The sequence below is a fragment of the Equus przewalskii genome, chromosome 3 (assembly GCF_037783145.1).
Source record: "Equus przewalskii isolate Varuska chromosome 3, EquPr2, whole genome shotgun sequence".
NCBI classification, from domain to species: Eukaryota; Metazoa; Chordata; class Mammalia; order Perissodactyla; family Equidae; genus Equus; species Equus przewalskii.
In genome coordinates, this window is record NC_091833.1 from 51,497,515 (window position 1) to 51,522,917 (window position 25,403).

Consider the following 25,403-nt stretch of genomic DNA (forward strand, 5'->3'; position numbering starts at 1 on the left):
CCAGACTGTTACCAGGCAAACTGGGATGGATGGTCGCCCTGGTTAGGAACCTCTTCCTTTCCCAACAGAAGATACTGCTAAAAACCAGATAATTTGCAGGCATATACCACTAATCCGGTAAAATTTCTATATCTTCAGTGAATCTTTACTGTTTTAACTTTAAGCAACTTTTCAACTTTTTAAACTAAGCTTTTGAAGTTATTCTAAAATGTAAAGTGGCGAATCAGCCTAAGAAGCATCTGTCCTATTAAGGGGAAAAAATTCACTTCTGAATTCAAGGTGCTGACAATATACAAAAGAGAACATAAAATAAATATGGGAATTAAATTGATTTACTGAATATGAATTTGATTTAACTCAATTAATTTTGACTACATCAACATAAAATAATTCAGTTCTACATTCTTGGAAGTACACGTTGGCTGTAGATAAATATTTTGAGGTCCTTATTCTTTGGATTTCATTTACTGAATTTTGGCTTTAAATAATTTTTCTGTTTATATTATTCTATTTTATATTCCCTGATAGACAAACATGACATCTTTTACCCTTTCTTTCTCCTTTTAGTTCTATTTATAGCACTATTTAGTTTATTCTTCATATGGTGCATTCACAACACTGTATTAAACAAGATTTTAAAAAAATGTATTTTCACATCCACACTTGCCTGATCACAAAGCAATTTTACTCTAGTAATCAGATTCTCATCCAAAGTTTTGCCCTTCCTTTGATACCACTGAGCATCTGGGAGCTAGGATCCCTTCCAAAGCTACTAGTCCAAAATTTTTGCCCCTCGGCAGCCCCGTGGCCGAGTGGTTAAGTTTGTGCACTCTGCTTCGGCAGTCCAGGGTTTCCCCAGTTCGGATCCTGGGCGCAGACATGGTACCACTTGTCAGGCCACGTTGAGGTGGCCTCCCACATAGCACAACTAGAAGGACCCACAACTAAAATATACAACTATGTATTAGGGGGATTTGGGGAGGAAAAGCAATAAAAAAAAAAAAAACAAAGAAGATTGGCAACAGTTAGCTCAGGTGCCAATCACTAAAAAAAAAAAAATTTGCCCTATATCTGCATGTCCTTAACTAATCTACATTTATAGTATCATTCCCATAACTGTTTATTGTTAGTGAGATGGAAAAATCCAAAATAAAAGAAAAATATCATCCCTTTTTATAATTCAAGATATTCACAGAAGGTTGTTTATTAATGAAATTTGATCTAAATTAAATTTTTAGGAGTTTCTCAGATATACGTCTAGCAATAATGTTGAATAGTTTACTATTTATTTTAACATTTATCCGTTTGAAAATAGGAGCTGATAGTAACAGCAGCTGGGGGAAAGGATGAACAGATTTGGCCTAGCTTTTGTTTTTCCATGATTTTAAAATATACTCACCTCCTCCAAAAGGTCCCCATATGACTCGGCGGATGGACTTCACCCAGTCTTCCATATCATTCTGGGTGCTCGCCATGAGGAGGTAGCTCTCATGATTTGCTGTCATCCGATCTCGATCGCCTCCTGTAAGAAGAAAGTAACACATGAATGAGAGCTCAGCCAAAGATTCCCCATCAGCAGCCTCCTAGGGAGTTCCTGAAACATGCACTGTGCCTAGTGCAGCCAGCACCAGGTTCTACCCAATAAATTGGAAACATTTACCATGGTTTCAGCATGGAAAAGAAAATCTGCTTGAAAAGGAAAGGCTCTTATGTTTCCAGGAGAAAGCTGGAGAACAAATGTGATTCCCCAAACAAAGCCTGCCTTTTTGTCATAGCAACAACCCATAGGCCTGCATTGACTCATAATCCAATCTATTCACACTGCGCTGCTGAATAGGGAGAAAGAGCAAAAGCAAAACGAAAGATGGAGAAGTGGTCCACAGAGCCTGGATTTTCATGTGAAGCAAGTGCTGAATAGTCTGAGGAGGATTGCTTCGCACACACACTGAGGTACCAGGCCACCATGGGCGAGGACGGGAGCTCTGGGATAAGGAAAAGAGCCACATGTAAATATTTGACCCAGAAGTCCTCCTCCATTGCTCAGTCCTGGAAGGGAAGCCTTTCCCCAGATCACACCTTCAGAAGGGCAAACAGAGGAGGGAAGTGGAAGACACAAGCCTGGTCAGCCACAATGGCCAAATCACCGCCAGATGGCCCTCACACCCACGGGTGATTTTAGGAAACCCCAGCGGTGTCCCCATGCAAATAGTTCATGGTACCTCTGATTTTTTTCCTCAAAGAACAAGCCCAAGGGCCGGCCCAGGGTTTCACCAGGTCAGATCCTGGGCACGGACTTGGCATTGCTCATCAGGCCACACTGAGGTGGTGTCCTACATAGCACAACCAGAGGCACTCACAACTAGAATATACAACTATGTACTGGGGGGCTTTGGGGAGAAAGAAAAAAAAAAAGATTGGCAACAGTTGTTAGCTCAAGTCCAATCCTTTTTTTTAAAAAAAGAACAAGCCCATGCCCTTTAAAACCTTGAAAATCTCTAATATCAACTTTGAAGTGCTAGAGTTCTGACACATGTGATTTAATTTCTTAGAAATCTTTTATAGTACATTTAAGTTTCCCTGGTGATTTAATTTCTCATTTACAAAATAGGGATAACCATCTATGACCTTGAAAGAAGTCTTGCAGCACGGTTCTCCTTGCCTCTTACTTTATGTTTAAAGGACTTTTTCCAAAGACACGTAATTGTGACTGTACTGTTTCATTGTCTTTGAAAATAATTAGTGTTGTTCACAGAAGGGATAATTAAGTGAATGGAGCATTAAGTATTTAACTGAACTCTGATAATATTTTAGTACTATACTAACTTCTAAGGTGCTCAAATAATCTATCAACCAACATTTAATTTTCACCAAGTGTTGGAAATGTGCAGCATTGGGTTGAATTAATTCACATCCAAGTGGTTGATTTGGTTAAGACAGTATTGTTATTTGTTTTTAAGTAGATCTGAATACCTTTATGAGGAGCGTCCAGCCTCCAATTTACAAAAGGCCCCACCACTCCCCATTCCTTCACATCCAACCTAATTCGCACGTAGCTCTGAAAGCTAGAGGCATTTGAGTTTGTGACCTATGAATTCTGTACAAATGCCTGAGGTTGAGAAATACAATTATTCCACCATTGATGTAAATGTGTGGAACAGGTGAAAGGTCAGAGAAATGCAATAATTTTAAGCCAACCAGATGAACAACTAGAATTGATGTTTTACATTTTAATACAACTGATGGGAGCAGGGAGAGGAGCCACATCAAACAGGTTTCTTCATGTCTACAGATCTCTTGAATAAACAAGACTAGCCTTCTCACATTATAGAGAACATCTCACTATTTGGGAAACAATGACCCTCTTACAACTCTAGGCCTATCCCAGGTCAACCATCACTTTAAGCAACTGGTAGCTGAAAAAACATAGATTTAGGAGTCAGAGAAAATCCATCTGAAATCGCAATTCTTTCTTATATTAGCTGTTTGACTTCCGGGAAATTACATAATTTCTAGAAAATCAGTGTCTTTAACCATTCTTTAGAAATAATAATCCCTATACAGTAACTTTTTGTGAGAAGTAAATGAAATAAAGTAAGAATAAATATTAGCACTGTGTTAGGCTAAAAGAAATTCTGTAAATATTAATTCAGTCTCATTTAACTGCTTCCCACACCTACAAATGCACAAAGGACATATTACATTAATTTGACCTCAGAGATATTATGTCTAGTAAGTGCTTGGGAACAATTAGTCAATAATATGCATACACAGGTATTTTTTAAAAAAAAAAGAAAGAAAATCTATCTTTCTTTGATACATGACAATGCACATTAAAATTGTATACTGTACAAGTATGTAAATATGCCACATATTAATATGCATATGCATGGCTGTATGACATGTAAGTGGCAGAATAAACTAAATGATAAAAGAAAAAGATGGTTCATTTGGCACGGCACAGCACTAAAAATGTATTCCGTATCCTGATCCACTTATACCACTGTCCTGGGCCAAAAAAATTACCATCTTGAAATCAGAGTATTTTAATTATTGTCTTTGCCTGAAGCATGCTTAGCACTGCAGACAGCAACGTCCTGCTGTGTCGCTCCCAGCCCAGGCAGAAACAGCCCTAGTAATGAGACTGAGTGACAGCCGCCCGAGTGTGTTTCTGCCTGAAAGCATGGAAAAAAGAGATTGATAAGCACAACTGGCCATTATCCCCTGACTTTTCATTTGATTTTCTGTCTCTGCCAATCGTGCTGTCTCTGACCCTGAATCTCATTTAGACTGTCAATCACAGATATGAAATCCCATCTATGAATTTCACTCATGGATATAGATCTTGATTCCTCAGTTTATTAGCAAAAGAGAGGGGGAAAGATTTACAAAAACTTTTTCTATGAGTCTCAGTGGAAATAGAGACTCATTGCTAAGAATGTGACTAAAACAATTAGAGACATTTATATAGATACGAACTAGATACTCTGTACTAAAAATGTGTGATTTGTAACTGGAAATGCTGTCTCTCCTAATTCATAATCCTTCAGTTCTAAGAGCTGGTACTGTGTCTTGCAATTGAAGGAGCTCAAAAACAACTTATTAAATGTACGATTGGATAAATGAACAAACTCAGTATTGACTTTCAACCTTGTGGAACAAGTTTCACTCTCTGTTATTCCTTTATGGGGCTTAATGCTCCATTGAACCATTTGAGAATCTAAAATTCTTTCACAAGATGAAATTTTAAAAAGCAGCCTTGAGATCTAATTATCACTGGAGTGAGAGTGTCATAGTCCTCATCAGTCCATATATATGTATATACGTGTGTGTCTATTATACTATAGCCAGTATACATTCTCCATTCTTAAATTCTGCTTGAACATAAATATCTATGTGGTTTTATTTTTATTTTTTAATATTAGTTCAGATGATTGTGGATTTGCATACATTTTAAAGGACACAATGTATCAGTAAATTTTATGCACCTTTTAGATTTTAATTGGCTTGGTAGCAATGGTTTGGTGCTAGTGTTAACACTAAGTGTTTGTGATTTTAAGTTAACTAAGTAGGTCACATCATTCGATTTTGTTTATATATAATTGAAAGTATGCGTACATTTCACTGGGATCTTCTGTATATTTATTTGATACGAATTTTTCTTTCCAAGAAATAAAATATTCTCCGAAATAAAATAAATACTTGGCATGATTGACTTTTGCAAAAATTAAAAGATAGATTAAGAAAAGTCTAATGAATTTAATATAGTAAGAAAAAGCTTAATCTAAAATTGAAAGGTCGATTAAAGAAATCTACATTAAAGTAAATGCACAGTTAATTCAAAAAAGAAATACAAATATACATTAACCATATGAAAAGTTCAACTCCTGCCATAGTTACAAAACAATAACACAAAAGATAATATTTTTGATGAACAACTTTGCAAAGAATTTTTAAATTTTCAAGAGAAATATTGGAAGTGGTATGCCAAGATATGCATGCTCATTGCTTATAGGAGTATGGATAATACTCCTTTTAATTCAGCCACTAAAACAGGATTTTAAAGAATGTTTATTAATATGAGTTTTTATTATACAAAAGGAAATATATAAACTTTATATAAGTTATATCTCAATTTTTATGTAGGTAGAAAGCCAGAAAAATAAGATACCAGATTGAAATATACAACAATTTTAACAATGGTTATCTCTGAATGCCAGGAATGGGAATTTTTTTGCTCTCCTTTTGTACTTTTCTGTATTTTCCAGATGTTCAACCATGTGATATGTTTCACAATACATCTATTATTCCAGATGTTCTACCATGTATTATTTTATTATCAGGGGGAAAAAAAACATTCTTCAAAAGAACGAATTGTAGGAATTGTATGGTTGTGGAGGCCAAGGTGAGCTGGAAGGTAATTAGCACTAACCTCACTCAGTGCTGCTAAAGGTTGTTCCTTTTGAATTCTCATCAGTTTACCTACAGCCTCTTCTTCCTCTTTCCCCAGAAACTGATCCCTGAGCACACTCCCAGAGGAAGATTTGTGACAGGAGACCAGAGTTGCTCAAAGTGCAGATTACATCTCATAACTAGGACTTTCTCAGGGAAAAAGAAACTTTTTCACTATGTGCCTTACCTTTCTTTAAAAATATATTTAAAGAAATATTTTACTGAATATATTGTGTGGAAATTTCCAAAAACAGTCACTGAAATAGATTTTTGTTATTTTTTCCTTGGAGAAAAATAATTGTAAGTTGTCAAAATTATGAACTAAAAAGCAAAAAATACTCGAAAGTGATGTATTTATGTGTGTCATCTCGGGTAAACAAACTTTTAAAGATATTCAATGAATTATTTGCTTGTATTTGAATTTTAAAACAAGTTGCTCAAGGGCAACTGTGGTCACAGATATTTGGGTTCATTTCCAAACAGAGTTCACAGAACAGACCTGAGGACATTTGAGTGAACACTTCTGATACTGTCAATAATGTCAAGGGCGAAATGTTTCCTCATTCCCAATTACAAATCAGGTCAAAACCAGACCTATTGTACTATCTGTTATGATAGCTTACAGAAAAATATTTTACTGTTCTGAGTTATTAATTTTCACTCATACAACTGCAAAGTCTTTTTTTTTTAAGCATTACTTTCCTCAAAGCTTAGCTTAGGTCTTTACTGGTAGTAGAACTGTAATGATAAATTGCAAGATGTAAGTAAATTCTGAAGCGTATCAGTGGAAAATTACTGAGATAGAAACACATTTCCCTTGTATGGAGACTGACACTTGGAAAACAACCAGAGTTATGCGAAGGACCAGCAACAAATTACAGTCTTCTGTGGATACTATTAGCTCTTAATAAACAAAAACAAAAGTAATAAAACAGCACATAATTTACAAAATGAAGCCAGAGAACAAACTGGCATCACTTTCAATATCCTATTCAATTTTTTCATATTGTTTTGTGTATTATAGGGACATTGTTATGTGAAAATTAAGTGTTTTGCTATGTTTTGCTAATCAAATTTTTTTCAAGTATTTCTTCCTCAAAGGTTAATTTCAAAAATATCAGGGAGGGTAAAATTTCAATGCATTCGTCAACAGAAAAGTCGCAGTACCATATAATGAGATTTTGAATATTATAAAACACCTAAACGAGAAAATGAGATTTAATCAAGGGACCCATTGCAGTAACCCTGATTCTGTTTGTAGTTTGTAGTCAGTACCAAACAAGACACACATTACCAAGTATTATCTTGTGTTATAATAAAATTATGAGACATTTTAATTTCATGAGTACTTTATAATACTGTTTACATATTTCTTATTCCCCTTATGAGGTCATAATCTCTTTGCAAGAAGGAATCATCCCACAATATATAGCTAACTTACATTTAGGATTAAAGTAGCTATAAGGCACACTTCTTAACCCATTGCAGATTGATTGGTATTTATTAATTATGGCAGATTTCTAATAATTAAACTTAGAAATGATTTGTTAGGAATCTGTCTACTTGGCTACAGATATGGAAAGCATTGGCCTAAAAATTCTAGACTGTACGAGTTATTTCCAATTTCCTTTCCTCAAACTTCACTATAAAAAATGTCCAAAAATGTGAATATTACAGCAAGAGTGCTGCCTGGATCAAACTGCAAAAGCAAATATGAGCTTTTAAAAAAGTGCTGAAAGATGATCAAGAGTCAGGACAGTGAAGCCAGACTCCTTGAGTTCAAATTCGTCATCGATTAGCCATGAGCCTGCGCATCTTTAATTGAGGGTGCTAAGAGCACCCGTCTCACAGCATTACTATGAATTAACTGAATGAATAATACCATAAAATATTCCAAATAGTGCTTGGGACATAGGATGCTCTGCTGTTATTGTTATTGCCACGTACAATAATTTTGATCCTAAAATTTTTCAATAAATTAGATACTTATAATTTGAATCCTTTAAAATGCAAGGAGGTAGCTTACTTTTGGCCATATTCTGAATATATTTGTAAAGAAAAGCCCTTTACAAGAAAGCAACTTGATTTTTTTTTCAATTAAATATTGATTTTCATATAGGTCATGTTTTTGAAAGTACAATCGTGATACATTCACTTTTCAATGATTAATGAAATTTTTAAAACCTCAAATAGCCATAGTTTATATTTCCATTAATCTTTTACTTTTCTTGCACCCGTTGCTCTTTCAGAAAACCTACTATTCATGCTGAATACACTAACTATAGAAAATGCTAGAATTTATTATATTTTGTATTTTTGTTCACCAGCTTGTACTGGGCAGTCAATAGAATGTCAATTTAAGTCCAACAACATATTTTGACTTTCACTTATGTCAGAGGCTCAGAAACTAGTCACTTTATTCTCATCACTTAATTAAATTCTTCTAATTAAAACTTATGAGAAATAAAAGTAGAACATTTCCTTGGCAGAGCCAAAGTGTCTCGAATTTATGCCCTCTTCTAATTTTAGCTTGGCTTAGTTTGGGAGATCAATGAATTCAAAATTTTATCTGATTGATAAAGATGACAGGCAGTAGAACAGATGACATATATATTCAGATCAGTGTTACTCCAACAATGATGATAGAGACCTGAGTCACAAGGGAGAGCAAGTCTTGATGCAACAATCTACAACTTGTAGTAAATGGAATACCATTCATAGTCAAAGACGTAAGGCAGAGAGTTCATTAACTTGCATGAATCTAAAATTAAAAGCATTTTTCTATCAGGAGGTTGCTTAATGGCACAAACGATGACTTGAATGTTGAGGAATGTTGAAAAGGAGAAATGTTTTGGAGTTATATTGAACTTTATACTCCCCATGAACGTGGCAATGAACCCTTTATTGCAGCATTTCTCAGTGTCATGGAACTGTAGTGTATATATCCAGGACGATAGGAAGCACCCAGGAACTTGTTAGAAATGCAAACTCTTGGGCCCAAGCCCAAACCAACTCAATCAGAAACTGTGGTGGGACCCAGCAATCTGAGCTTTAAGATGCCTGCCAGATGATTCTGACTTATCACAAAGTTTGAGAACCACTACTTTTGTAAGAAAATTTGCTATAACAAGCAGAGGCTATAAATTTTAGAATTCATGTATTTCAGCCACACTCATCCTATTAGCTTGTATCCATGTCTTATTCCTTCAGTGACAGCCATTCAGCCAGGAAGTACTAAGCTTTAAAGCTATGGATCATATAACTTATCTAATTGCTTATTTGCATTGTAAATGATTAACACTCTGCAACTAGTTTTGCAAGGACATGTCATTCAAGTTAGAATTACTGAGCCTAGCAAATTTGTGGGCCTCATGCATTAAAGATACCATACTTTTATCAGAGCAAACGTTGGAGATTCGCTTCTTGCATTTGAATACAGATTCATTTTACCTCACTCTCTGATGCCCAGAGTTTGATGAGCGAAACAGAATACTGAATTTGGGAAGACATGCCACTTTTGAAGATCTAGATTAGAATGTTGAAATCCATTTTTAAAATTCCCTCATATCCCACCCCTTTTATTGTTTTTGATAATAGAAATCTGTAAGACTAATAATTGCAGGCTGATTTACAGTTTACAAATTACTTTTTCATCCCTTGATTCATTTGGTTTTTACAATAGCCCTGGGAAGTAAAGCAGAGCATTCACTCATTTATCCAACACATATTTATGGAGCACCTGTATTGTACCAGTCACTCTTCTAGGTTCTGAGGACACAGCAGTGGCTGGACAAAACACAGACTGGAGTTTGGGGCGAGGTCTGGACTGAAGATATAGATTTGGAAGTCATCCATATGACCACATTTAAAAACATGGAACCAGAAGAGATCCCCAGGGAACAATCGAGTTAGACTAGAGAAAACGAAGTTCAAGTGAACCCCAGCGTTTAGAGATTGAGGAAAGGAAGAGGAATCAGCAAGGCAGACTGAGAAGAAGCAGCCAGTATGGTAGGAAGAGAAAAGAGGCTGAGTGAAAAAAATGATTAGGTGAGTCAAATGCTGTTGAGAGGTTAAATAAAATGAGATCTGAGAACAGACCACCAGATTAGGGAAAATGGGGGTCACTGGTTTAGGCAACATGGAGATTATTGGTGACCTTGCAAAATCGACCAGACCAGCACAAATACAATCATCATTGGAATGCGTTCATAAGATTATGGAAGAGAGAAAAGAGAAACAGCCAGCACAAACATCTCTTCTAAGCATTTTAATGTATAGAGGAGCAGAGAAATGGGGGCAGTAGCGGGTGGGTGGGGGAGCTGTAGCGATAAGGGGATTAAGATGAGAAATGTTACAGAATGTTATACGCTTATGGGAATTATTCACAGGAGAAGGAAAAACTGATGATGTAGGAAAGAGGTGTAAAGACTCATCTATATTTCTTTAAAGCTTGCTCAAATTTTCTTACTTTCCTTAGAATCTTTAATAAGATCTGACAGTTAAGATAATTGATTTCTCCCCAAAGTTTGTTACTTTAAAAATAAAACATCTGGAAGAGAATCACTGAAAGAAAAGGAACTAGCATTGAGCAGCTGTTTCTTCACAGCTCTGCCTGGAGGTAAAATAAGGAAGGAATGGGGTGAAATTCATAAATCATTTTTTCAAGTTAAATTTTACTACCTTTATTTGAACAAAATTTTTAGTATTTGCTCAAAGGGAGATTTCTTGCAACTTAACTTAATTGGGACAATTTTCTTTGTCAATATCTATTAGTTTTAATTTCCACAGATGCTAATTATCCAAATTTACATGGCAGTTTTATAGAATGTGTTTTGGTATATATAAAAGAACTAATATTTTAAAATAAAATACTATCATAGATAGCTCAAAATTAAATTATTCCAGTCAAGAAATGGCAACTAGTAATCATTGTAACAGTATAAAATTAAGAAAAACTCTTTGATTTCGATTTGAATTTTGTTCTCCTAAGCAACTAAAATTAACTTTGCAATCAGAACAGCTTAACTGCCCATTGTACTTTGTCTCTCACAGTTTATGTCTGGATTTTCTGGGTTTTGTGAGCTCTAGTGTATGTGCTTGGGAGGGTGAGAGGTAAAATTTGTCTTAGGGGTCTGGAATTTGAACCCAGTCTTTTAGGTAAAGGCGCACTGCCTCACAATGCATATATTTGTATAATGTGTCCAAAATCTAACACTGACAAAAACATTGGTGTTTCAGAACTATTATCACTTCCACAAGTAAGGATACTTGTAAATATTTTCCTAACTATGTTGATATAAACATATTACACATTAACTCTATGATTTCCTCAAGCGTAAGCTGTTTCTCCAATGAATGTTGAAAAGAGTCGATGTTCACTCTGTTAATTTCTCAAGCTATGTCTGGTGTTATGGGTCTCACCTGATTGCCCCATCCTAATTACAAACAATTCTAAGAGCTTACAGAAAAAACAGGGGCCAGAAGGTCACATGTTGTTCCCAAATTAACTATAGACATGGAAGTTCCTAAAAGACTACTACTCCATGTCTGCTTCTTAATTTAAGTCCTTGTGTTCGGATTTAGAATGGTTAACACTGCCAGAAGGGCTAAGCAGACTTTCCCTTTTTAATTCTCACATTCATCACAGGAACATGTTTCAGAATGATTTCTTTTAAAACAAACACATAAGAATACAAAAACATAACTGCCTTGAGGCTGATTATAGACTATTTGATCCGTTCTTTAAAACATGACTCCTTGTAGGGAAGACTTCTTAATTCAGTCCAACATCTATCTTAAACATTTTGAAAAGCTGAATTTCCTTTCAAATTTTCTGGAGTTCATATTTTTTTACTTCTTCTGATGGTTTAGTCCATCAGTTGTCAATATCATCAATGTAACTATACGATCAGAGTTGATAAGTCAGATAGGAAAAATTATTATTAAAGGAGGGTGTAGAATCATTTCAATGCAAATGAGCTGGGGAACAGATGGTTTAAGCCAAGTAGGGAACGTGTGCACAGAATCCAACTAACACAAGTGAATTTTTGAATTTTTAAAAGAAAAATATTTACGAAATATAAGTGTTTGAATACTACAGGTTATTAAGGACTCATTGGGAAATGAGTACATGCTTGGGAAGATTTTTGTAGATATCCAAGTCAGTTCTGGAAGGCAACGGAAGTACTTAGGAGAATTAAATATATTATAATGGTTTAAAATAACTCATAGATTTCAATTAGTGTATAAATAGTGTTTAAATATTTAGGGAAATCTTATCCATTGAATTTGTAAGTTAATTGAGCTTTAACCAAAAACGAATAAAAGTTATTTTTAAATCCTAACACAAAACTTACTAGATTTATAAATAAAATAAGAAAAAATTGGAACTGGAATTGAAGGCTCAAAACACTCTAGGGTTCTATATCTTTAATTAATGGAATATTATTTTAAATATAAGTTGTACTGAGGAGTGTTTGTCTAACAAAAAGCTCCCCTTAGATAATTAAAAAACCCCAAAAACCCTTGACGGACACAAATTAATTTTAATACTCAGAAATATATCAAATTCAACTTACTAAAAAACTGAACTCTTTTCTTTTTACTCCAAATTAGAGTCAGTCTGGCTAATTATATAAGAATTATTATAGAGGGCTTTTCTTTGGCTATTAAAAGTTAATTTTATAATTTTAGATAATATTAAGTAAGCAAATGGATGAAAATCTGAAATTTTCCCTTAAAACTATGACTCCCAGTAACCATTTGCAGGCAGCTGGAAACATAAATAAGGAGTCCTATGTTTAAAAATTACTTATAACAAATGAGAACTATCTTAAGAGCACCATCATAAAGCTGAAAAAAAAAATTTCAATAATTCCTTCCCATTTCTCAAAATAACCTACAACTACTTCCAAAACCTTAAAAAATGCTGACTGCACTTAGCAATGAGAAGTCCACTCAAGGGAACAAAAGATGTTCAAAGTTCTTATAATTATCCACTCATTAACAAATATGCTAAAATAAAAAAAATCACCTAGCTTTTGCATGAACTTTGGATAACTGAATCAAAATGAGAACTTCTTAAAATGAAAGAAACAAAGGCAGAGAAAAGCTCCTTTAAAAAGCTGTCAGACCCTTTACATTGTTATTTGTTTTTTTAACACATTACCTTTCATAATCTAGTACAAATATCTACTTCTTTGAATTCCTGAAGCTCTGCAATTTTCTAGACACATGCAATAAATTAAAATTAGATCCTGCCTGCTGATAGATTGATGCTGTGTATCTCATAATTTTAAATTAAAGAGTAATCAGCCAGAATCCACAAGTCAAATCAACTCAGCATACCATCATTAATTAACATTTAATGAATACCCATGGGTATACGCAGTAGCATTAGAAGTCAGTACACCAGTGACTGTTTGGGGGCATCTAGTCTGATTCATATATAATTAACAAGCTAAATCTGGCCAAACTTTGAATACAGATTGGCAGATCGATGAGCAGATTGTTAACCCAAAGGCAAGATTCCTAAAAAACACACAATGAGAAGTAGTAGGATATTTTTTCAAATATAATGTAGGAAAGCCCCTAAGGAGGGAATAGATTATGCTGTCTTTCCTGATTTTTTTCTGTGAGGTGTGGAAGTTAGGGACAAGGGCATAAAATGAATAGACAGACACATACAAGTACATACACACACACCAAGATAGAAAAAGAAAAGGCATATAATGTCGTTATTTACTGAAGAAGAATGTTTTGTAGTTGAAAGCAGGATTGTGTTAAGGTCACTGGTTTCTCTCCAGTAGAGTCCAGAAACACCTCAAAGGTAGCAAACTCAGTATTTTCGATAATGGAAAAACCTGACCCTATTCAGAAGATCCGAAGAAAGCAAGACTGAACCAGCTATAATAGTTGATGAAGGATATTTCTTGAATAAATGAATAGAGAATTGTGTGACTCCATTCATTAAAAGTCATTACTTATTGCTCTTTAATATGCATACAAGCTAGACTTAAAATATATCGAAACCCACGTAAAAAAGACCTTCTGATGGTTTACGATATATTACAAAGAAAGAAGTTAATAAAGACAGGGGAAATTATTCAGTACCAAAATTAGATGCCAGCAGAGAACAACCATAACAGGAAAATAGTGGGACTGCTTACAGATAATTATAAGGGATCTAGCATCCAAGACATAAGTTATCACAGAACCCCAAGTTGGAAAATTATTTTGTTGATGATTTGTTTGTTTGCTTTTTTAATCTAGAGTTTCTCGGCCTAATAACAAGTTATTACTTTGTAGCCTAGAATGAGAAATTTGGAAATAGTCTCTGAGTTTAAAGAGAACACTTTTAGGAACTGGACACAATTATACTTGCTTTTATACATTATCTCATTTAATTAGTGCAAGCAACCTGTGAGGTAGGAATTACTGTGCTGTTTTACAGATGATAAAGTTGAGCATCAGAGAGGTTTCGTTCATTTTCCATCACGGAGGGCAGAGTCAGGGTTTGGACAGGTTTCACTTTGACCCTTTCCAAAGGCCAATTCTCTTTCCGCATTATTCTTGGTTTCTCTGGAGTCATGCTATGCTTTTTCATGACTCACTTTGTACTTTCTGCATAGCATTTTCTTACTTTCTTCGTTGGGATCTTTAACGATCTTACCCAAATGAGAAGGTTTGCTGACTCTCCAAGTAAAATTAGTCCCTCCCTCCCCAGCTCCTGTTGCAGTTTTCCCCTGTCTCTGGTATAGCATGTATAACATTATTTTGTAATTAAAGTGCAGTGGCATCATGCAGATATTTGACTCACTGAATTCAAATATATGTGCTTATTACTAATTTTTTAAAAGAAAATAATGCCCTTAGTGGCACAAATTTTCAAGTATGAGGGTAGATTCCAGTAAGAGAAGGTGCCCGACATCTTCCACGTGCCCCTGAAAATACACTCTGCACTTTTCCACTCAGCTTCCTGCCCAGGGAGACTACCTTTTAGGGATGACACTAGTGGGTTCCCTCCCTGTAGCTTCCCACTGGCTTTGGCCAACAGGCAGCTAAAGCGGGAAATAGGAGGGAAGAAGTGTGACAGCAGGGTATTTATTTCTGTGGCTCCCTAGCTCTGCGGTTGCCTTGGGTCGGCTCTGTATCTTGACCAAAAATCACACCTCTTCTTTGGAAGAATTTTCTAAAAGACACGCCTTTCCAGAGTCCTACTAAGACCTCCTTGCCATTGTCTCTTAGAGCTCAGATTGGAAAAGCTCCTTTGCTATTATTAGACCCAGGTTACTTCACTATTGCTTGTGACCCGCCCCACCCCACTTACAAATTCTAAGAAATCCCTTTGTATAGAAATCGTCTTCAAATTATCCTAATTTGAGTGTGTCACCTTTTTCAGTTGGGAATCTGATGAATACAGATAAGTCTGGGTAAGTGATGCATTTTGCACCTATTAAATCATAAAATTATCATTTCTAAAAGCCTAGATATGTAGAAACTTCAGGACAAAGAGAAAACATAATCAATTTACAATTATTTTAATGCCACACCTACTTAAATTTTATACACTCTCAGGACTGCCAAGGCAGTGTGAGAAGCACAAAAAGAATGCACGACACACTTTTTCCACCAGGACATTATGATCATATTAAGGAGACAAAGCATGAAATGAAGAAAATTATAAAGAAAGTATGAACTGAACAATCATTTATGATACAGAGAATAAGAGCTATCATTTATTAAGAAAGTAAGAAATTAATATTAACTTACGTTAACAGGAAGAGTGTTCTAAAAGCAGGGGAACTTGAAAAGTGTTTTGATAAATAGTCTCAAGGTCAAGATAGTGTTGTAGATGGGGAGGGAATACGGCATGCGTGAAGCTCAGTGTGGCTGAAGATCTGGTTCAGAGGTCTCTTCCACAGTGACGCTGTCTGGGGATGAGTTGGCTCCCACATACTCTGAACTTCCTCCAGCCTATGTCTAAGCTCTGAGGAGCCCCCCAACCCCCACAAGAGCATTCTCTCTTGTCCCATTTCCCTGAGCCTTCCTTAGCTCTTCCTACATATTGCCATCTTTTTCCAGGCTCACTGTTTGCAAATAACTGCTCCGTTATTAGAAGATGCCTGAGACACAGAGAGTAACAACAAGGCATCATTTTTTCGATGAGTTCATCTTGGGCAACACTATGGGATAGGCACCAAACTAGTTAAGGACGATGGATATGAAGATGATTAAGACACACAATTCTTGTTCATAAGTAGTAGGGGAAATTGAGTATATGAATCTCCAATTTTTAATCCCCATGAAAACAGGGGCATTGTGGGTAAATACAATGCTTACACACAAACATGCATATGCACATCCTAAACCTATATACACATACAAACTCACACATACACTTATACATACACATGCTCACTCACATGTACACCTTTGCTGGTAAGTATGTATCAGACGGGAATTCATTGCACATGAGCTAACAGAAAAAAATAAATAAATAATGTTGAAGTCATTCAGGAACTCAATTTCAAAAAGAGTATAAAGTGCAGGATCTTTGATAAATATCAAGATAATACTTCTTTTAATCAAATTCACCTGGATATGTCTATTTAGGCTTCAGAGAGTGATTCAGGTGAGAAACATACGTTGAAAATTTAAACACGTGCAAATTTTTAAATAAAATAAATTAGATTTGTTTGGCTATCCATTCTTTTAATTTGGCAGCTAAAGGAATATCAAATGATAAGTTGGCCCCAGGGGGGCTTTCCTTTTTTCTTAGAACCTAAAAACATATTAACACTAGGAGTATATTAATAACTACAAAGAAGCAAAGTGGTAATTTGAAAATCCAATATAGGAGCTCAGAGTTTGGTCAAGGCTGAGTCCTTATTTCATAGCAAGATGTCTGAGCAAGCAAGATTTTATGCAAATCAGATTTTATGTTCTTTTCACTTTGCTTCTATAATGAAGAGGAAAAAAATCAGTCAGCTCTTTGCATATTCAGTCTCCATTTTCACCAATATGTGTCCTCCTGCCAAAACTTTAACTTTCTCCCTTATCTAAAATAAAAATAATAAAAATATCCCTCTGATTCATAAAGAATAGAGTATTTGTGGGTGAAGGATATGACTTCTGTTTAAATATAGGAGATCACAAATTTTGTGTAGCTCAGCCACATCTCCCTTGTCCCCTTCTGCACGAAATTTTGTCCATGAATCGATCCTTTATTGACTTCCAATGATTCTGATAACTTTAATGTCCAATATTATGTACTAAAAGATCTCAAACGCTAATAATTATGAAACTTGGAGATCTATTATTTACTTTTATGACATATGGGGTTGGTATGGTGATTTTTGTTTCACTATAATTTTCCGTAGATCTTCTGAGTTTTCAGCTTATGTTGGTTTGTAGAGCCAAGATTAAGATTGTTCAAAATTTAAGGAACAACAAAATACTCAGTAATCAAGATAGATAATATTTTAATAACATTTAAAAAAACCCAAGTTAACATAAAAAAACCTCCATAATGAACAAAATACAAAAATAAAAATAAGATCACTATCACTGTTTTTCCTTTTGCCTTAGGTACCAGTATCACTATTATTGATCCTGGCCCTGTTAGTCTGAATATTATCAACCCCAACTAGCACTTTCTTTCTAAATGCCCATTTCTGCCCAGTGAGCACAACCTCTGCCTTCCAGATGACCTGGTTGCCACCATTTATCTGACTAAGAAACAACAAAGAGTGATATACGCAGCTTCCTTATATGACGGATGGGTTTTATTATGCTGGAAAAATCTATAATGTGCACTTTGTATGCTAGTAATGGTTGCCATAATTCTGAAATATTTGTGATAGCTTTTCACTGTCTTTCTTTTGCAAGACAAGTGAAAAAGAAAAAAAAAGACCTGCATATTCTCCCTTTATAATAAGTCTCCTGCACATAATAGAGCTCCTGGACTAAAGAATGTCTTTGGCCTCTGGCACTAGGTTAAAGACAGCTTAGTAGTGACCTTGGTGCCAAGATGGAATGAGCCAATGGCCTTATTTCAGCTCGTTCTTGGCAAATGTCTAGTGTACTAATTGGCACCAGGGTGACAGCATCATGAAACCAACCAAGGTGAGTCAAATACACAATCCAAATACACAATTCTAGGTCATCCACATACTTGAAGCCAGGCCTAGGATTTGCTTCACTAAATCTGAGAGGGAAATGGACAGCTTCTGATCATCCTATCATTATAATTTAAGGTAAAATGATCTTTGTACCTATTTAGGAATAAGGTGCAACAGTAAGCCAACATGCAACATAAGCTCAGAAGACTGATGTTCAATGGAAATGCTAGCAATCTTCTCTCCACACAGAGCATGCAGCAGCATGGGTCTTCATTTACTTGTTAACATTGCCAATGAAACTCATAGAGTGACAAGCACAGAGGTATACTCTAAAAGGGAAGAAACAATTGGAACTAGAGGGTATGAGGCAGAGGAAGAAAGAAGAATGGGGAAAGGGAGAGTAAGCGTGAATATAGATCTAGCATGTAAAAGCTCATTATCACAATTTCTTCTTCTTCTTTTTTTTTTTATCACTCCAAACAACAGATAATCTTTTCTGTAGGTAGAAGAGGATTTGAAGAAAATATCTTTTACTTAAATGAGATAATGTGCATAAAGTGCCCAGCTTGGTCACTGGCCTATATGACCTGAAAAGATGCGGGTTAACGAATCACCCTTCTCACCAACAATTCTTTGCCTTCCTTTTTTGATAACATTTTCCAATGCTATGGAAATGCTTCCTTTCTTAGAACTGTGACTGTATTCTCTACTTTCAGACTCAGAACTTCTCTGATACTTTTCCCAATGGAAAAAAAAAAGCAAATTAACTATAATTAAAACTTCTTTGAGCATATTACACTAAATTAAAAAAATCAAGTAACTAATTTTGACAAATCCCCCTAAACATAATTTTAGGTTTGGTTCTACAGTTAAGGGCAACAATTAAGCATTTGTAATTTGTTTTTTCACCAGTCTATTTTTAAAGTCATGGGATGTGAAAAGATAACTCACCAACAAGATGTATTTAGTTGTAAACTTCAATTCAGCAGATATTTAATAATATGGCGACAAGAGCACTTTTAGCAGTGTAGCTTCACAGAACCATTATTCGTTTCAGGGAATTGCCCCCTAACCCACTGAAATGAACCACTTATATTTATTTATTTTTTATTGTTTTGCTTTTCTCACAATTATTTCATGCAATGAGAAAAAAATCATACAAAAATAGTGTGAATCTTTAGCATTTAATTTTTAGATGCTATGTTAGGCAATAGAAATATTCCATTCTTAGGGCTAAACAAAGGTAAAATAAATCTCAATTATCATTCAGCTTTGAAAGCTGCACATTCTCAAAGGCGTCATATCCATACTGCATTAAAAATCAGTACTGGGGCCAGCCAGTGGCATAGTGGTTAAGTTCGTGTGCTCCACTTCGGCGACCTGGGGTTTGTGGGTTCAGATCCCGGCTGCGGGCCTACTCAGTGCTCATCAAGCCATGCTGCAGCAGCATCCCACATACAAAATAGAGGAAGATTGGCACAGATGTTAGCTCAGGGACAATTTTCCTTAAGCAAAAAAAAAAGGAAGATTGGCAACAGATGTTACCTCAGAGCCAATCTTCCTCACCCCACCCCCCCAAAAAAACAGCACTGATGTAAGTAACAATTCAGATTTCGTCAAATTTCATTAGTAGCATTGCTCAAAGGATACTCTGGGGAAAGTAGGTTTCATGGTCTAGTGAGAGATGTCACGTGATAAAGTTATCCAGGATCAAATACATCTGAGAAACTACAGGTTAAACCAAGTTAAACAGGTTTCTTCTCTGCAGGACTCTCAGAGTCTTAATATTTAGAAATGTTCTAAGAAACTCTAAGAAAGGATAATATGCAGAGGATCCCTTACAAACTTGACTACAGAAACTTTTCTTTGCAAATTATCTTAAGGATCTGTGTTTTATGGAATATACCTCAGGAAACATTGCTTTTTATGCGTCACTACACTGTACTGATGTCTAGAGCACACATATATATCATCTGGAGCCAGCCATGATGGCCTAGTGGTTAAAGTTCAGTGCTCTCACTGCTTCGGTGGCACAGGTCCGTTTCCCAGTCTTGGAACCACAGCACCCGTCTGTCAGTTGTTGTGCTGTGGTGGTGGCTCACATAGAAGAAATAGAATGACTTACAACTAGGATAAACAAGCATGCACTGGGACTTTGGGGAGGAAAAAAAAGAGGGAGATTAGTAACAGATGTTAGCTCAGGGTGACTCTTTCAGAAAAGAAAAATCACCTGGAAGGGTTTTAAACAATTGGGGTGCTTGGGCCCTATTCTGACCAAGGGAATCAGAATCTCTGAGGATGCAGCCAGAAGTTCTGTATTTTTATAAAAGCTCCTAAAGTAATTTTGATGTTTTAAACACATTTTTTTTAGACTGCTTTAAACTATAAGCAGTTTTAACTCTTGAAGTTGTACATTGCAGCAGCTTCCCATTACCAACAGTAGAAATTTTCAAGTCTATTTCTTTTTTTTTTTAAAAAATTGGCACCTGAGCTAACAACTGTTGCCAATCTTCTTCTTTTTTTCTTTTGCCTTTTCTCCCCAAATCCCCCCAGTACACAGCTGTGTATTTTAGTTGTGGGTCCCTCTAGTCATGGCATGTGGGACGCCGCCTCACTGTGGCCTGATGAGTGGTGCCATGTCCGCGCCCAGGATCCGAAACCCCGAAACCCTGGGCGGCTGAAGTGGAGTGCGTGAACTTAACCACTTGGCCACGGGGCCGGCCCCCCCAAGTCTATTTCTTATATGGTTAAGTCACTATAAATTTTCTAATTATTGAGCTAAGCCATCCAGTGTCATTACATTCTAGAAAGAACACACCGAAATATGACTGCTAATACAATATAAGAGCCCTGAGGTGAACAAACTATAAGATTTTTAATAAAAAAAAATTAAAAGCTCAGTTTTAAATTGCAATAGCCTAGCTGCAGTAAAGTCAAATGTAATACATGCTAGTATTCTTAGCAGTGTCAGAGATCCAGCATATATCAGGAGATTTTTAGATTTTAGATGCTTTTGACCAAAGATCAAAGTATTCAGTTAATTAGAAAAATTCTTTGACCTTGCTCACCTCTCACAAATGGGGTATAGACGTGTACAAAGTTTCTTATTTAAGAACAAATTAAACATGATGCTTTCGATCTTTTCGATAGATGGGAAGGAGAAATATTTTCCAATAAACCCTCCATTACATCCTCAGTTGATTATTCCTAAAGCATACATGAAAATAAACTGTTTACTGCAGAAAAAGAAACAAACAAAAGGATATGGGACAGAACAATTACACCCTTCACCAAAGCCCAGATCAGTTTCAACCGGAAAATTTTAAGTTTTCACAAAATTTCAAAACTCTGGTCAAATCTAATAAGCTTTGCTCACATTCTGTTCTGTACAGCACTGACGGGCTTCTTAAAAACTGATTTGCAACCTAGCCCAGGGGGAACACATTACAAATGAGTACAACCCAAGATTACCAGACCATGAAAGATTCATGTTCTTCTCTCGGCCAACCTTAGAAATGAGCAGCCAGTTAAAACCTGGAAGGTTCTCTGAGATAGGGAACTATGGTGTTGTATCAACCTACATCGGAATGTAGAAGAGAGAAGGTACTGGATCCACTCAATGCGACCATTTGGAAACAGAACTTCCTGAGAAAGAAAATAGCATAATCTCTAAATTAGACAGACCGGCAGGCTACAGTTGTTAATCCTGTGCACTGTCTGAGTTTACAGAGATTTAAAATATCTGCACTGTCTGAGTTTACAGAGATTTAAAATATCTTCAAGAGTCTCCACCACAATGGAAAAGTTACATATTAAATACGCTCTGAAGAATAGGGTCCAGTCAGCATAACCCCAAATGCCATTTATAGTTTGGTAAATAGACTGGCATCAGAATGAATCCGCTTTTCTGGTTAGTAAGCCCACAAGAAATATTTATTTTCTCTTTGTCAAACAAATTCCTCCTTGACTGCAAGCTGAACATTCTTGAAGGAGCACCACCACAACAAAGTGGTTAAAGCAACTGGTAAGTTATTTGGCTTAATTACTTTCTCATGTTATGTTCTCAAGGACCTTGCTGAGTAAACAAAATGCGCCTCTCAAGAAGGAAACTATCACCTAACAAATGTTATTGATCCTACTCAAGTTTTCAGTATGTTATCATGTTTAGGATTCTAAAACACTGTGTAAAAATCTGGTCACCCATCAAATATTCTACTAGTCGACTATGTGATACGTAATTGGAATATGCAGGACATTTCTTATCGTTTCAAGGCTCCTGTCAGTTATTTTTTGCTCCTTCGTTTTCCATAATAGTCGATGACAAGAAACAAATCACCATAACTTTCTTCCTATGTCTCCTCCTTCAACATGAAGGAGTAACAGCAAGCTAAAATGAAGGCAGGTCTCTGTGACATAAATAATTGCCTTGGGTTGATCTGTAACTCAGATTGGTAAATCATTTATTTTTCTCAGTTTTTCTAATATATTTCTAGCACTGAAAACAAATTAGAAAGTATGACCTCCCTAGAAGAAATTAAGTAATTGGCCCTGAAAAGATTCCTTTTACCAAGAGAAAATAAGGTGACTGCACTTAGTAAGTTAAAGTATGCATAAATAGTAAAAGGTTAACTTTGCCTTTAAGAATGCAGGCCATGGTTGGAACCGAGAGCGCATATTGTGAGTGTAAACAGAAGAGAAAAGTAATATTTTTGTATGCCCACTATATGCTGAGCACTGTGCTTGGCATTTTCACACATTTGATTTTACTTAATCCTCACAGTAATCCTGCAATGTAGGTTTTATAATGTCTATTATACAGATGAGATAACTGAGGTGTAGAAAAATGGAATACTTTGTTGACATCCAAGAGTCACTGGTCACTGGGCAAAGCGCTAACACACACTTTGCTCCGTTTTCTCCATGACTGAGAATTAGACTATTCTTCTTCATGCCTACCTTGTTTTCAATAAGTGGCTAGTTTTATGAAGAGACCCACATAACCTTGGGTTTGTTCATGGTATGGTAATAATTAATAAGAACACATTTCAAGCAGACAGCAGCAACTTAATTTTGTTCGGAGCCAATTTTACTTTGGTTTCTCCAACTCAACCACTCTGAATACTATAAAGTTGCCCTTTACAACTCTTGCCCCATTCTTGACCTTTCCTCTTTCTTCCCGATCACAAAAGTATAACTCGCTACCAGCTAGGCTACTTCCACTCTTCACGCCTCTCTCATTAGCCAACTGCTTGGATACTTTACTTTTTCCTTATTCCTAAAAACATAATAGGTAATCCAGGAAAAAAGAGTTGGTAGATAAAGTAAATCTGGGAAATGTATACTACTATACTCCCCTTGAGAAACACACAATGTACATCAGCATACTAAAATCTCTGAAAAATTATTCAGTTAAGAAACTTGCACAATGTGGTATACAGTAGGATTTTCTAAACTTAATGGATCAAAAAACACTTATTCCCCTTTAACTATGGATACACGATCTGAGGAACTCAGTTCCACAAATACTAAAGTTCCACATTATACACATAGGAAGGGTTCAAATCTGCTGACAAAATGGTCTTACGTATCCGTCAGACCGTAACACACTCTCATTTGAATGCCACCACCAAAGCTGTCCTTAGATGACTTGGTATGGAGATGTGGGTTTAAGTAATTCATTCATCATATTTTTGTATCCGCAAATCATGCTGTCATGTGGAAAGTTTAGAGTCATTTAGGAACTGCCTTTGCTCTGCTTGGGAGCAAAATTTACTGTACTTTTCATAGAGGATTAGCAACATCTTTACCTTGAGTACCCCCAAGAAAATAAACAACATCTATGGGGCCAGTAGGCTTAATCATGAAAATTAAAAATGTAATTAGAGACAAACTTTGGCCAAATATGGTGAGAAAAAAAAGAGTAAAAGAGAAAGAAAAGAAAAAGAAAAAGAAAGAGAGATGAAAGAAAGAAATAGGACCTTGAGAATGGTTGTACGCCATGCAGAATAAAGCAATTCTTGAGTATTTACTGTGCAGTTTACAGATGAGGACAATTCTACATACCTCAGCAGATATACCTATGGGACACAGAAGTTTTGCCACCTTGACATAATAAAAACTAATTTACATGAGAGTTTCTTCACCAGCTTTTATCTCATCAAGGCACTGGATAACCAGTGTTCTCCATTGCCCTCTATAAAACAGGTTTAACTGTTACCCACAGAACCCTAAATTTTGTGCCTAATTCCTGTCTTATGTGTCTGCTCACGTCTGCTCCCACCAGCTGGGTAAGTTGCGTTTGATGTCAAACTTGTTTACGTAAGTCGGATTTATTTCAAATGCCATCAAAAAGTTATTTAGTCAAGAAACTTGCAGAGCTGGCTACACGCTAACATTTCCTAAACTTATTTAATCTAAAAACATTTACTCTCCTCCAATACCTATGAAGAAATGATCTGAGGAACTTGATTTCATAAAGACTATTTTGTAGGGTATAAATATGAAGTGTTCAAATATGGATGCAAAAACAGGTGTTTTGATGAAAACTAGTTTAATGCTTTGCTATATAGGATTGACACAAAATAAAATTACTATTAAATTTGATGTGGACAAAACAACAGTAATTATTGGTTTTAAAAAAAAATCACACTATGTACCTGACTTTATAAACAAATCATAGCAATCTAGAAGAATTCCGAGCCCAGGGTACTTTACCAATGTATTTGTAAAGAAATTGAATCTGGAAATTACAAGCGATAAACTATAGAGGCAACTTATGTAAAAAAGACAGGGAGAACATCAATCATTTGACCCCTACTTAAAGAAAAGAACTGGGTCTCACATCAAAATTGGCAAATGCGTATACACTTAAATGTTTTAAATTGATATAAAATGTCTACACAATGTATGCATTATCTCAGAGTATCCAATTTAACCAAATTTTTCAGTGGACTAATAAAGTGAACATCTACCAGTCCACATGTGGTGGTTAAGGCGGCTTCAACCGTATGGTCATGATGTTATACCAGCTTATACTATGGGTACCTGCTCTTTCTAAAGGAACCTGTCCTTTTCTGCTATTGCGAGAACAAACCCAACAACATGAAGTTAAAACGTGAGTAGAATTTGGAAGATTGATTTTGTTCAATACAAAGGCATCATGTCTGTATGAAGAAAATAGTGGTATTAAAAATGTTCTGCAGGGGCCGGCCCGGTGGCACAGCGGTTAAGTGTGTATGTTCCGCTTTGGCAGCCTGGGGTTCGCCGGTTTGGAACCTGGGTGTGGACATGGCACCACTTGACAAGCCATGCTGTGGTAGGTGTCCCACATAT

The 25,403-nt window shown here is 35.8% G+C and overlaps 1 protein-coding gene across 10 annotated transcripts in view; it reads right to left on the reverse strand.

The window, feature by feature from the left end:
* The window catches only part of ARHGAP24 (Rho GTPase activating protein 24), a 720,487-nt gene that overhangs the window by 71,136 nt on the left and 623,948 nt on the right, over window positions 1–25,403 (reverse strand). For all 10 annotated transcript variants that reach the window (XM_070614418.1, XM_070614421.1, XM_070614419.1 and 7 more), the window contains one exon: window positions 1,400–1,522. In XM_070614418.1, coding sequence (XP_070470519.1) covers window positions 1,400–1,522 — 123 coding nt within the window. The remainder of the gene's footprint in view (window positions 1–1,399; window positions 1,523–25,403) is intronic.